Source organism: Vulpes lagopus, chromosome 2, assembly GCF_018345385.1.
Source record: "Vulpes lagopus strain Blue_001 chromosome 2, ASM1834538v1, whole genome shotgun sequence".
Lineage (NCBI taxonomy): Eukaryota > Metazoa > Chordata > Mammalia > Carnivora > Canidae > Vulpes > Vulpes lagopus.
Window position 1 is genome coordinate 65,475,712 of NC_054825.1, and position 14,600 is coordinate 65,490,311.

General features: G+C 35.5%; 1 protein-coding gene across 2 annotated transcripts in view; it reads right to left on the minus strand.

The window, feature by feature from the left end:
* The window catches only part of USP8 (ubiquitin specific peptidase 8), a 65,756-nt gene that overhangs the window by 12,077 nt on the left and 39,079 nt on the right, over positions 1 to 14,600 (minus strand). For both annotated transcript variants that reach the window (XM_041730037.1, XM_041730046.1), the window contains 2 exons: positions 14,234 to 14,457; positions 707 to 1,288 (listed from right to left, as the gene is read on the minus strand). In XM_041730037.1, the coding sequence (XP_041585971.1) occupies positions 707 to 1,288; positions 14,234 to 14,457 (806 nt within the window). The remainder of the gene's footprint in view (positions 1 to 706; positions 1,289 to 14,233; positions 14,458 to 14,600) is intronic.

Sequence of the window (14,600 nt, forward strand, 5' to 3'; positions counted from 1 at the left end):
TAATATTGGTTTATGCCTGAATTGCTGGTTCAGAACTATAAACAGAAGCTATAACTGTTCTTGCTATTTTAAAGGGAAAGGCATTGTTAATTGTATAATACAGGAAACAAAATAAAAAACATATAAGTTATTATTAGGTTAAAGAACAACAACAAAAAAATGTTTCCCAAAATTGGGGGAATGAATTTTGGGAAATAACCAAGGGTAGAAAAAGGCAACATTAATGGGATCACTGTCAATATTATTGATTAGATGAAGCAGCAAACAAACTGACAATAGACGTGACCACAAAAACCACTATAAATGATAAAGATAAATGTTGGACCATTTAGATGTCATTGATTTTGGACATATTTTAAGTAGACACAGCTCTATCATATACGTATTTGGCACCTAAATCCTCCACATTGAGAGGAAGATTGTATTTCACTCAAATCTTCTGATGAACATACAGCACATATAAAAATGAAAAGTATAGTTACCTCAATTGCTAAAAAATACTGCATTTCATAAACAAAAATAAGCAACCCTACTCCCAGTCAACCAAAGGAGAGTAGAAGAGCAAATGTAGATGGATCAGTACAAATCGCCCACTAGAAAATTACTTAAAAGATCTGTCCTATTTGTGGAATGCCACTGGTGTCATCTTTTTATAACACAATTTATTTCACTTACTTGGCAGTTTGTACTGTTTGTTTCTGCTCACCTTGCCTGAATTTGCATCTCCTGCCACAGAGGCATGGGGCACATCTCCCACTGCTTTCTTCTGCAGTTCTGGGGTGGGACACCTTTTGCCCCTATCTTCTGCAGATTTCTTGGCATCAGTAGTTTCATGTTCACTTTTACTTTGTCTTTTTACTCCTGTTATTTCTCTGCTCCTCTTTGAAGTTTCTTTATCTTCTTTCTTAACCTGTTCACTTTCTCTCTTTTCCATTTCTTCTTTTGCTTTCTGTTGCTTCTCAGTGATTTCATTTTCTTCAGCTTCTTGTTTCTTTCTGGCTTTTTGTTCTTGTTCTTCTCTCCTCAGTTTCTCTTTCTGTTCTTCTTGCTGCCTTTCTCGAAGTTCTTTTTCTTGTTTGTTTTTCTCCATTAGAAGAGCAGTTTCTGCATGAATACGAGCCTTTTCTTCATCTGTTAACATGGCAGTCGGAGGGGGAAATACTGGCTTTGTGGAACGATCAGGAACTATTTTTCCATCCTGAGGAGACTGTTGCTCGTGATCTTTATTTTCAGATTTTATTTTATAATCTTCAGGCAATTTGACTGCTGGTTTTTTAGTACGATCAATCTACATCAACAAAAACAGAGCAAAACCTCTTTTTGTCAAAGTCCAGGAATGTAACCTCAGTTCTTGAAATCAAGTTGTTCTGAAAGAATAGTCACTTTATGGAGGCAACATATGCCAGAATATCTATTTGTGTCTGTCAAGATTTCTCATAAGGCACCTGGTACTTACTTCTTCTTGATTCCATACTTTCAATACACCATGATATATTCTGTACATGGAAGAGTTCATCTAAAACATAAAACCTGGCTATACCTAGATTTAAGTTCCATTTCCAGATATCCAATTGGTTACTCAACATCTGCATGTCAGTGTCTCACATACACACCACAAACCTAACATGGTCAAAACTGATTACGTGATAATTCCCCTACAAACATGGTCCTTATCTCATGATGTAACCCCTATCCAAATCGTAGCTCATACCAGAAAACTGAGTTTATGTCCTCCGCCTGCCCTTATGCAGTCTGATGATTTTCTTCCTCTACCTGTCCACCAAACAAGTCCATGCCAACATACTCTCTACATTGTTTCCAATTAGTTGTCCCACCTCTTTTCTTACCTCCCTTCTAATCTCCACACTGTAGCCAGAGTAATCATTTTAAAAGAAATATGACTATGTTCCTCATGAATGTAAATAGTTACTCACTGTACTTAGTTTACATCTAAAATCTTTACCATGCATAGTATGGCCCTGTGTGGTCCCACTTCTACCTATTTCTCTAATCTCATAGACCATTCTATACATCAAGTATATCACATTCCCACGCCTACCTCTGCCTTTTTAATTCTTCAAAGATGCATGCTCCTTCCCAACTCAGGCCTTTATACCAGCTATTCATCTAGATAATGCCTATTACAACTTTAGGTCATGGCTGAAATACCTCTCCCTTAGGAAAGATTTCCGAAATCCCCAAAATGGCCCAGTCCCCTAATATATGGTCTCTTAATACCCTCTTCTTTTCCCTCATAATACTTATTGGGATCTTGATTAAATATTATAATTTTATATTATATTATATATTATATATATTATATGTATTTTTATATATATATATTTTATAATATTATAATTTTAAACAAAATCTTTCTTCCCTCTTAGCATAAAAGCTCCAGGAGGGTAAAGACTGTGTCTGACACAGAGCAAATAAATATGTTGCCAAGGGAATGAATAAAATATTCCATAACAATTTTCATAACTTAGGTAAGTTACTAATTACAAGTTAGGTAAAAAACTATCTAAATTCCTAAATTAATGAGTTAAATGTTTATTATCTCACTTTAATAGCATACTAACCCTATAAAATTTTTAGAAGTGATCCTAAGATCATTTTTTGAAAATGCAATTTACTGAAACAAGTATAAAAATTTATAAGATTATCTGCCAGTAACAACCTGCGTGGTGTTCTTATAAAACATATTGTACAGACTGCAATATAGTGAAGAATATAGTGAAGAAATCATTCCTTTGTTCCTCATTTCTCTTTTTGCCTCTTTAAAAATCTATTTCCTCCTCTTCTTTTCTACATTTGAGAATGAAGTGGGAAGAACCACTATGAGGATAAGGATAATAAAAGGTGGACAGGAACCAAAATAAATATTTCCATATACATTTTAACTCAATCTATTTCACTCTCATTTTAAAAGCATAACTATTATCATGTTACTTTCAACTTTAAAATTCTGCAAGTTTCCTTGTGCCTACAGGATAAAATTCCAATTTGATAGCATTATCTCTTGATGACTCTTGCCCATCTTCCAATCTTATCTACTATCACATTTGTCTGTCTCCAACAGAGAGCTGTGTCTAAGCATGTCAAAACTACTCACTGGTTCCAAAGCATGCTTTGTTCCTTTAGTCACAAAATCTTCTACTTGTCTCTTTAATCCTCAAATCCTATTGTACTCTTATAGCAGCCCAGATAAAAATACTGCCTTTTCCATGAAGACCTGATACCCTCAGTCAAAAGTTCTTTACTTGCTCTGTGCTCCAGTGACTACTTGAGCAATTATGACATTCTGCCTTATATTTTTGCTGTCTTTGTATAAGTCTCTCCTTCTAAACATCAGATAGAATCCATAGCTTAATCATATTTATAAACATTTATGTTGTCTTTCACATAGAAAAACCTCAAAATATATTAGGTAAATTTGCACATATCTCAGAAAGTCACAGGAGGATTATGGTTCAAATAACATGCTGATCAAGTTTAAAGGAAGTGCAATAACATAAGCTCTTTTTTCAATTTCTTAAATTCATGTTTTTAGAAAAGTTGCCCAAACAAATACTGTTTAGTCTTGAGATTTGTTTGTTTTTTTGTTTTTACTTTTTAAAAAAGATTTATTTATTTTAAGATTTAGTCTGAAATATTAAAAGCAGAAGACCTTTAAAAAAATTAAAAAATGAACTATCTCATTTCACGAGTTTTCTATTCATAGCCTGTTGCACAAATCAAATGGCATCCACTTCAAATGTGAAATACTGTTGAAATACATCTGAAAAAAATTTATTTTTTTTTAAAGATTTTTTTATTCATGAGAGACACAGAGAGAGAGGCAGACATACAGGTAGAAGGAGAAGCAGGCTCCATGCAGGGAGCCCGATGTGGGACTCCATCCCCAGACTTCAGGATTGTGCCCTGGGGCTGAAGGTGGCGCTAAAACCACTGAGCCACCCAGGGATCCCCCTAAAAAAAATTTAAAAGTGAATGCTATAAAAAAAACTTATTGGAAAATTCATGGGGGAGAATGAGTTTACCTTCTTTTGAGTAAAATGCAGAGGGGAAAAAAGCTGCATTTTTATAGTAACACACTGGTTATTTAAAATCATTTAAATAATTATTGTTAAAATGTGACTGTTGGAGCAGGGATCAAGATGGTGGAGTAGGAAGATCCTGAGCTCACGTCCTTCCACAGACACACCAAAAATACAACTAAATATAGACAAACTCTCTGAGAATGACCCAAATACTAGCAAAACAGCTCTCCCACAACTAAAAATATAAATTAAAAGCCACATAGAAAGGTAGGAGGGGCAGGCAGAGGCACAGTCAACACCTACACACCTGTTACGACAATATACAAATGGTAGGAATAATCACAAATGTGGAGGTCCTCCCTGAGGAGGGGTTTACACCCTACATTAGGCACCCTTACCCAAGGGATCTGTACAGGAAAGATGAGCCACTATAACGTCTGGCTATGAAAATCAATGGGGCTTATCTCTAGGATAGCACAAGGGCTAGAGAACACTGAGACTCTGCTCTTAAAAGTGCCAGGCCACAGATTCACTTGTTCCCAGACCCAACAGAAAGCTAAGAGTTTGAAAAGCACCTGGGCCATACATGAAGGAAATATATTAACTAATTTTAGGGTATGTGCAGTAGGGGCATGGATCTATAGGGACTCCCTCCAAGAATGGAAGTGCTTACAGGCACCACTCTAACACTCTTTCCATGTGCCCTGCTACCACTGTTCATCCTACCTGTATTCCTCTATGGATCAGCCCTGCCCAATGTGCATACACTGGTAGGTGCCCATCCAAAGCAGTTCCTGCTCATCCACACCTAGTAGGCAGCCTAAGACAGTAGCCCCCTAAAGCAACTCCTACTGGGGTGGGAGAGGTGTCAGTTCTACTCAGCAGCATGCCCAAAACAGCTATGATTGGGCCTCTCAACCACCCACAAGAGACCAGTCCTGCTCACTAAGTATTCCTGCAGCAGTCTCAACCTAGCCACATCAGAGGGGCACACACAGCCCACAGAGAGGATACCCCTGGAGTGCCTGGTTCTAGTGACTAGGGGGAGACTGCACATCTGGGCCCATAGGGCATCTTCTACCTGAGGCCACTCCTTCAAGACTGGGAGATGCAGTTGACCTACCTAACAGAAAAACACAGAGAGTCAAGCAAAGTGAGGAGACAGAGCTGTATGTTCAAAACAAAAACAAGATAAAACCTCAGGAAAAGAACCAGAGATAAGCAATCTACCTGATAAAAGAGCTCAAAGTAATGGTCATAATGATATTCACCAAAATCAGAAGAAATGGATGAATGCACTAAGAACTTTAATAAACAAGTAGAACATCAACAAGTAGAAAATATAAAAAAGAACCAATCAGAGCTGAAGAATGAAAGTAACTGAAATGAAAAATTCACTAGAGGGAATCAAGAACAGATTAAAAGATGCAGAAAAACTGATCAGTGATCTGGAAGACAGAGTAGTAGAAATCACTCAAGTTAAACAAAAACAACAAAAAAGAACTTAAAAGAGGGCAGTTTAAGGGATGATTGGGACAATATCAAGTGTACTAATATTTGCATTACAGGGCTATCAGAAGGGAAAGGGAAAGAGAAAAGGGCAGAAAACTTATTTGAAAAAATATAACTGAAATCTTCCTAACCTAGAGAAGAAAGCAGATAATCCAGGTTTAGGAAGCAGAGAACCCAAAACAAAATGAGACAAAGAGATCTACATCAAGATATAATAATTAACATGTCAAAGGTTAAAGATAGAGAATTTTTAAAGCAAGAGAGACAGCAAAAAGTTGCCTATTAGGGAAACTCTATAAGGCTATCAGCTGATTTTTCAGCAGAAACTTTGCAGGCCAGAAAGGACTGTCATGATGTATTCAAACAGCTGAAAGGAAAAGCCTAAAACCAAGAATACTCTACTTGGCAAGGTTATCATTCAGAATTAAATATGAGATAAAGAATTTCCCAAACAAAAGTTAAAGGAGTTCACCATCACTAAACCAGCCACACAAGAAAGGTTAAATGAACTCTAAATAGAAAAGGCCATAACTAGAAGTAAAATTAAACAAAACAAAACAAAACTCACTGGGTAAAATCAAACATAGTAAAGGTAGGGAATAAATTCTAAAGCTACTGGGATCCCTGGGTGGCGCAGCGGTTTGGCGCCTGCCTTTGGCCCAGGGCGCGATCCTGGAGACCCGGGATCGAATCCCACATCAGGCTCCCGGTGCATGGAGCCTGCTTCTCCCTCCGCCTGTGTCTCTGCCTCTCTCTCTCTCTCTCTCTGTGACTATCATAAATAAATAAAAAATTAAAAAAAAAATTAAAAAAAAAATTCTAAAGCTACTATGGAGATTATGACAAAAGTAATAAAATCAAGTATACTTTTAATAAAGAATTATAAAAATAAAACATAAAGTATGTCAGAAATGTAAAATGTGGAGGAGCACCTTGATGGCTCAGTTGCTTAAGCATATGACTCTTGGTTTCAACTCAGCTTGTGATCTCAAGGGTGGTGAGACTGAGCTTCATACTCAACAGGGAGTCTGCCTGAAGATTTCCTCCCTCTGGCCCTCCTCCCACTCTAGCATATGCTCTCTTCTCACCCAAAATAAATATCTTAAAAAAAGGGGGGGAGGTAGGAATATAAAATATGGGTGGGATGGATTAAAATGCCCTGGTTTTAATGTGTTTGTAGTTAAGTGACCATCAACCTAAAATATACTGGTGTGTGTGTGTGTTTATATACATATGTAAGATGTTATATATGAACCTAATGGTACCAAAACCCAAAACCCTGTAGTAGGTACAAGAAAAAATAAAGAGAAAGGAATCTAAATAAAACATTAGAGAAAGTCACCAAATCACAAGGGAAGAGAGCAAGAGAAGAAAAAAGGAACAGAAAAGAGCTACAAAAACAATCAGAAGAAATTAACAAAATGGCAGTGAGTACATACTGTACAGTAAGTACAATAATCAGTTTGAATGTAAGTGGACTAAGTGCTATAATCAAAATGCACAGGGTGGCAGAATGGATAAAAGAATAAGGCCCATCTAATACACTGCTTACAAGAGACTTCAGACCTAAAGACACATAACAGACTAAAAGCGAAGGGATGGAAAAAGGAAGTCCATGCAAATGGAAGCAAAACACACAAACAAGAACCCCAAAACCTGGGGTAGCAACATTTTTATCAAGCAAAATATTTTTTAAAACAAAGAGGGTCATTCTATGATGATAGATCAATCCAGTAAGGAGATGTAACAATTATAAATATCTATGCACCCAACTTAGGAGCACTTAAATATATAAAGCAAATATTAACAGTAAAGAAAGAAATTGATCATAATACAATAATCGCAAGAGACTTTAACACCATACTTATTACATCAATGGACAGATCATCCAGAACAGAAAATAAATGAGGGAAACAGTAGTTTTGAAGGACACGTTAGACCACATTAATCTAACAGACATACACAGTACATTCCATCCCCAAACCGCAGAATATACTCTTTTCAAGTGCACATGAAACCTTCTCCAGGACTGATCACACGTTAGGCCACAAAACAAGTCTCAATACATTTAAGATGACTGAAATTGTATCAAGCATCTTTCCCAACCATAACAGTATGAAACTAGAATTACAAGAAAAAATTAGGAAAGAAAACAAACAGAGCAAATGGTTCAAGGAAATTAAAAAATTCACAGAAACAAATGAATATGAAAACACGATGGTTCAAATCTTTGGGATACGGCAAAAATAGTTCTAAGAGGGAAGTCTATGGAAATATATGCCTACCTCAAGAAACAAGAAAAAATCTCAAATAAAAAACTCTAACTTTGTACCTAAATATACTAGAAAGAGAACAAAGCCCAAAAATAGCAGAAGAAAGGGAATAAAATAGAGCAGAAATAAATGAAATAGTAAAATAGAAAAGATCGATGAAATCTAGAGCTGGTTCTTTGAAGAGATGAACAAAACTGATAAATCCTTAGCCAGGCTCATCAAGAAAACCAAAGTGGACTCAAAATCAGCAATAAAGGAGAAGAAATATCAACTGATATCACAGAAATACAAAAGATTATAGAAGATTGTAAAAGATTACATGCCAACATACTGACTAGGAAAAATGGATACATTCTTTGAAAAAATATAATCTTCCAATCAGGAACAACAGAAAATCTGAATAGACTGATTACAGGCATACTTTGTTTTACTGCACTTCACAGACATTATGTTTTTTAAAAACTAAAGGTTTTTGGCAACCCTGAGTCAAGTAGGTCTATTAGTGTCACTCCTCCAATAGCATTTACTCCATGTCTGTGTTACATTTTTGTAATTCTCACAATATTTCAAACATTTTATTGTTACTATATGTCATGGTAATTTATGATCAATGATCTTTAATGTTACTTTTTTTCCAGTGCCATGAAGCACATCCATATATTCTGATTGCTCCATGGACCAGGTGTTCCCCAGTCTCTCTCCCTGTCCTTGGGCCTCTTTATTCCACAAGACACAATATTGAAATTAGGTAAGTGAAAAACTCTGCAATGATTTCTTAAGTGTTCAAGTGAAAGGAAAAGTCATCTATCACTTTGATTTTTTGTGAATATATATATATACTTTTTAATTTTAGAGAGAAAGCATGAAGGGGAAAGAGGCAGGGAGAGGGGCAGAGGAAGAGGGAGAAAGAGAATCTCAACCAGATGCCATCTTGAGTGTGAAACCTGATGTGGGGCTTGATCTTATAATCCTGAGATCATGACCTGAGCCAAAATCAAGAGTCAGATAGATGCTTAACTGACTGAGCCACCCAAGGTACCCTGACATCTAGCAATTTAAATCAAAAGCTAGAAACAATTAAACTCAATGAGGAAAGCATGTCAAAAGCTGAGATAGGCCAAAAGCTAGGCCTTGTGTCAAACAGCCATACTGAAAATACAAAGAAATTCTTGAAAAAAATTTTAAGTGTTATTCCAGTGCACACAAGAATAAGAAAGTGAAACAGCCTGAATGCTTATATAAGAAAGTTGTAGTGGTCTGGATAGAGGGACAAATCAACCACATTCCCACAAACCAAAGCCTAATCCAGAGTAAGGCCTTGACTTTCTTCAGCTCTATGAAGGCTGAAAGAGGTGAAGAAGCTGGGTGAAAAAAAAAACTGATTTCAGCAAAGCTTATTAGGTCATGAGGTTTAAGGAAAGCAGATGCCTAACATAAAAGTTCAAGGTGAAGCAGCAGGTGCTGATGTAAAAGCTCCAGCAAGTTATCTACAAGATTTAGCTAAGATAATTAATATATATGAAACAGCCTTATATTGGACAAGAGGTTGTCTAGGACTTTCATAGCTGGAGAAGAGAAGTCAATGTCTAGCTTCAAGACTTCAGAGGACAGGCTGACTCTCTTATTAGAGGCTAATGCAGCTGGTGACTTTCGGTTAAATCTAGTGCTCACTGACCATTCTGAAAATCCTAGGGGCATTAGGAATGATGCTACATCTACTCTGCCTGTGCTCTATCAATGGAACAACAAAGTGTGGATGATAGCACATCTGTTTACACCATGGTTTACTGAATATTTTAAGCACACAACAAGACCTACGCTTCAGAAGAGACTCCTTTTAAAAAATTCCTGCTCATTGACAATGTACCTAGTAACCCAAGAGTTCTGATTGAGATTATAAAAAGATTAATGTTTTCATGCCTGTTAACATAAAATCCATTCTGCAGCACACTGATCAAGAAGTCATGATAACTTTCAAGTCTTAATTAAGAAATTCATTTTGTGCAGCTAGAACTGCATAGATAGTAGTGATTCCTACAGTGGATGCAGGCAAGGTCTATTGAAAACCTCGAAAGGCTACACCATTCCACATTAAATTAAGGACATTAGTAATTCCTAGAAAGATGTCAAATGTCAACATTAAAAGGAATTTGGAAGAAGCTGATTCCAAGAATCATGGATGACTTTGAGGAGTTCAAGACTGGTAGTCTTGTGGTAGACTACCTGAAATGTGGTAGAAATAGCAAGAGAACTAGAATTACAAGGAGAACCTGAAGATATGACTAAATTTCTGCTATCTCATGAAAAACCTGAATGGATGAACAGTAGCTTCTTTTGGATGAATGAAGAATGTGGTTTCCTGAAATGGAATCTACTAGTGAAGATGCTGTAAATATTGCTGAAATGACAACAAAGGATTTAGAATATAAAATAAACTTAGTTGATAAAGGAGTGGCAGGGCTTGAGAGGATGGACTCCAATTTTGAAAGCAGTTTTACTGTGGGGAAAATGCTAGCAAATAGCACTGCATACTGCAAAGGAATAATTTGTGAAAGAAAGAGTTAACAGATACAGCAAATTTCACAGTTGTTTTATTTTAAGAAATTTCCACAGCTATCCCAAACTTTAGCAACTGCCCCTTATCAATCAACGGCCAACAACATTGAGGCAAGACACCCCCTCCATCAGCAAAAAGAATACATGTTGCTGAAATCTCAAATGATAGTTAGCATTTTTTAGCAGTATTTTTAAAAAAGATTTTACTTATTTATTTGAGAGAGAACATAAGAGAGAAAGAGATCACAAGCGGGGGGGGGGGGGTGTAGAAAGAGAAGCAGACTTGACATTGAGTAGGGAGCCCAATGTGGAACTTGATCTCAGGACCCTGAGATCATGACCTGATCCAAGGGCAGATGCTTAATCAACTGAACCACTCAGGTGCCTAGCAGTGACATATTTCTTAATTAAGAGATGTACATTTTTTTTTTTTTAGTCATAATGCTACTTATTGCATATTTACCAGACTACAATACATTGTAAAGATAACTTTTACATGCACTAGAAAACCAAACCAAAAAATTCACTGGACTTGCTTTATCATGATATTTGCTTTACTGTGGTGGTCTGGAACTTAACCCACAATTATCTCTGTTGTACACCTGTACTAGTATTGAAACTGAGTCAGTCATCAGTAACTCCCAACAACCATAAGGCTAGGAACAGAAGGCTTCACATGTGACTTCTACCAAAGAAGAGTTAATACCTATTCTTCTCAAATTATTCCAAGAAATTTATAAAGAGGAAGTTATGCTTCCAAATTCTTTGTACAAGGCCAGCATTACCCTCAAACCAACAGCAAAGACACTACAAAAAAGAAAATTACTGGCCAACAGCCCTGATGGACTGAGTTGTAAGACTCTTCAACAAAGTATTAGCAAGCTGAATTCAACAATACATTAAAAGGATCATGCACCACAATCAAAAGGGATTTATTCCAGGGATTCAAGGATGGTTCAGTATTGGCATATCAATTAACAAATGAAGGATAAAATCCATATGAGCAACTCAGTAGATGCAGAATAAGCATTTGAAAAAATGTATCATCCATTTATGCTAAAAACTCTCAACAGACTGAGTATACAGCAAACATACCTCAACATAATAAGGAAGTATATGACAAACCCACACCTAACATCTCAATAGTGAAATGCTAAAATATTTTCCTCTAAGATAAGAGTGAGAAGGATGCTCACTCTTGCTACTTTTACTCAACATAGCACAGCAATCAGTTAGGAAAAAGAAATAGAGGTGTCCAAATTTGTAAAGAAGTGAAACTGGTACTATCTATAGATCACATTGACACTATATTTAGAAAACCCTATACTCCACCAGAAAACCTATTGGAACTAATAAATTGATTCAGTAAAGTTGCAGGATACAAAATCATTATACCACAATTTGTTCTCTTTCTATACACTAATAATAAAATGTAACAAAGAGAAATTAAGAAACCATTCTATTTTCAGCTGCATCAAAAAGAATAAAATATTTATGAATAAAATCCTATACTCTGTAAAAACTTTTAAGACACTGCTGAAAGAAACTGAAAATGAGATAACTGGAAAGATATATCATGTTCGTGGATGGTAAGAATTAATATTGTTAAAATGTCAATGCTACCCACAGCAATCTACAGATTTAATGCAATCCCCATTGAAATACCAATACCATTTTTCACAGAGCTGCAACAAAAAATCCTAAAATTTGTATGGAACCACAAAAAGATCCCCAATAGCCAAAATAATCCTGAAAAGAAGAATAAAACTGGAGTGTTGCAGTTCCAGATTTCATGATATACTACAAAGCTAATAGTAATTGAAACAGTATGGTACCAGGACTGATAACCAAGACAGTGTCTTCAATAAATGGTGTTAGGAAGACTTAACAGCAACAGGCAAAAGAATGAAACTGGACCACATTTTCTTTTATCTATCCAAAAAAAGAAAAAAAAAAACCACCTCAAAATGGATTAAAGATCTAGATGTAAGACCTAAAGCCATAAAACTAAAAATATAGGTACTAAATTCTTGAGACACCAATTCTATCAATATATTTTTATCTGTCTCCTCAGCCAAGGGCAACAAAGGCAAAAATAAACAAACAGGACTCATTCATCACACTAAAAATCTTTTGCACAGTGAAGGAAACCATCAACAAAGTGAAAAGGCATCCTACTGAATGGGAGTATATATTTGCAAATGACATATCTGATAATGAGTTAATATCCAAAATATATAAAGAATTTCTTCAACTCAACACCAAAAAAACCCAAATAATCTGATTTAAAAATGGGCAGAGAACTCATATAGAGATTTTTCCAAAGAAGACATACAGTAGCCAAGAAACACATGAAAGATGCTCAACAAATGCAAATTAAAACCACAATGAGGTATCACTTTTTTCTAAAAAGATTTATTTATTTGAGAGAGAAAGTGAACATGGGGTGTGCAGGGGTAGAGGGGAGAATCTTAAGTTGACTCCGCACTGAGTGTGGAGCCCAATGTGGGGCTCAATCCCACGACCCTGAGATCACGACCTGGGCCAAAACCAAGAGCTGGAGGCTTAACCAACTGAGCTACTCAGGTGCCCCAAGTATCACTTTATCAAGTATCACCTGTCAGAATGGGTAAAATCAAAAAGAGCAGAAATAGTAAGTGTTGGTGAGGATGTGATGAAAAAAGGAATCCTGGTACACTCTTGTTTGGAATGTAAATTAATGTAGCCACAAGAGAAAATAGTACAGAAACTGATCCTCAAAAAATGAGGATCTACCATATGATCTAGCAATTCCACTTCTGATAGTTCATCTGAAGAAAATGAAAACACTAATTCAAAAAGATATATGCATCCCATGTTAATTAAAATTTTACAAAGCTATGATATGGAAACTTGTGTTCATCAATAGATGAATGGATAAAGAACATGTGATATATATATTAGGCATCCATAAAAAAGAATAAAATCTTACCATTTGCAGTACATGGCAAGACCTAAAGTGTATTATGATAAGTGAAGTAAGTCAGAGACAGATACTGTATGATTTCACTTATACATGTAATCTAAAAAGCAAGATAAAAAGGGCAAGATAAACAAAACTGAACAGCAACAGACTCATAAGAGAACAAACTGGTGGTTGCCCAGTGGGGAGGAGTTTGGGGAGGCTGGATGAAATAGGTGAAGGGGATTAAGAAGTACAAACTTATAGTTAAGAAATAAGTCACAGGGATATATAGTACAGAAAATACAGTCAATATTATCTTAATAACTTTTTGATGACAGATGGTATCTAGACGTATGGTGATCATTTCATAATGTATATAAATGTCTAATCACTATGTTGTACGTCTGAAACTAATATATGGCAACTATACTTCAATAATAACAAAAGAAATAACAACGATGAAAACCATGCATGTTATTTATATGTCAAATTCCACGTAAATGGCACTACAGTATTATTTTGAAAACAAAATATTGACATCATGTAACTATCATCTTTACGCCAAACTATTTGGGAAAATACTATAGATTAAATTATAATACAAGAAAACCCAGAATATGTTCATGTCTACAGTCTTTTGCTGGTACTGCCTGTAGTAAATAGACTGCTAGTTGGCTTTGAAATCTTTGGAATTATTTATTCTAATACTGCTTTGGTAACAGGACTGAAATATAAAATGAAAAACTTTTATAGCCAAAAGACACCAAAACACATAAATTCTTTTCATTGGTATTTTTCTTTCTTAAATATAAAAGGTTATATATAAAACTTCATTTGTATACTATGCATTTAATATAATATTAAAAAAAGAGAAATAATAAAGTTAAAAGAAATAAAGAACATACCTGTGGAACATTCTTTACAACAGGCACTGGTTGAATTATAGGTAAAACATTAGATTTAGAAGCAGCAATTGGTTCCACTGGAGCTGATATGTTCAGTGGTGCCACTCTCTCATCTTGATCATTTATCAATTCTATATTTTCATTTATTTCTACAGAAGGAAGTGGCATCTGGGCAGTAGGTTTAGAAGGAACGGATTCTTCCAGTGAAGGATAAGTAAAATCCACTAAAATCCCCAAAAGAATAATATTTTTGAAAGAACAGCAAACCCCATCAATAGTACTTATATATGTCATGCATGTTACATGTGATAGTTAAATATAAAGTAAATGAGGTGACAACCACAACAATCTTAAAGAATTAAAAACA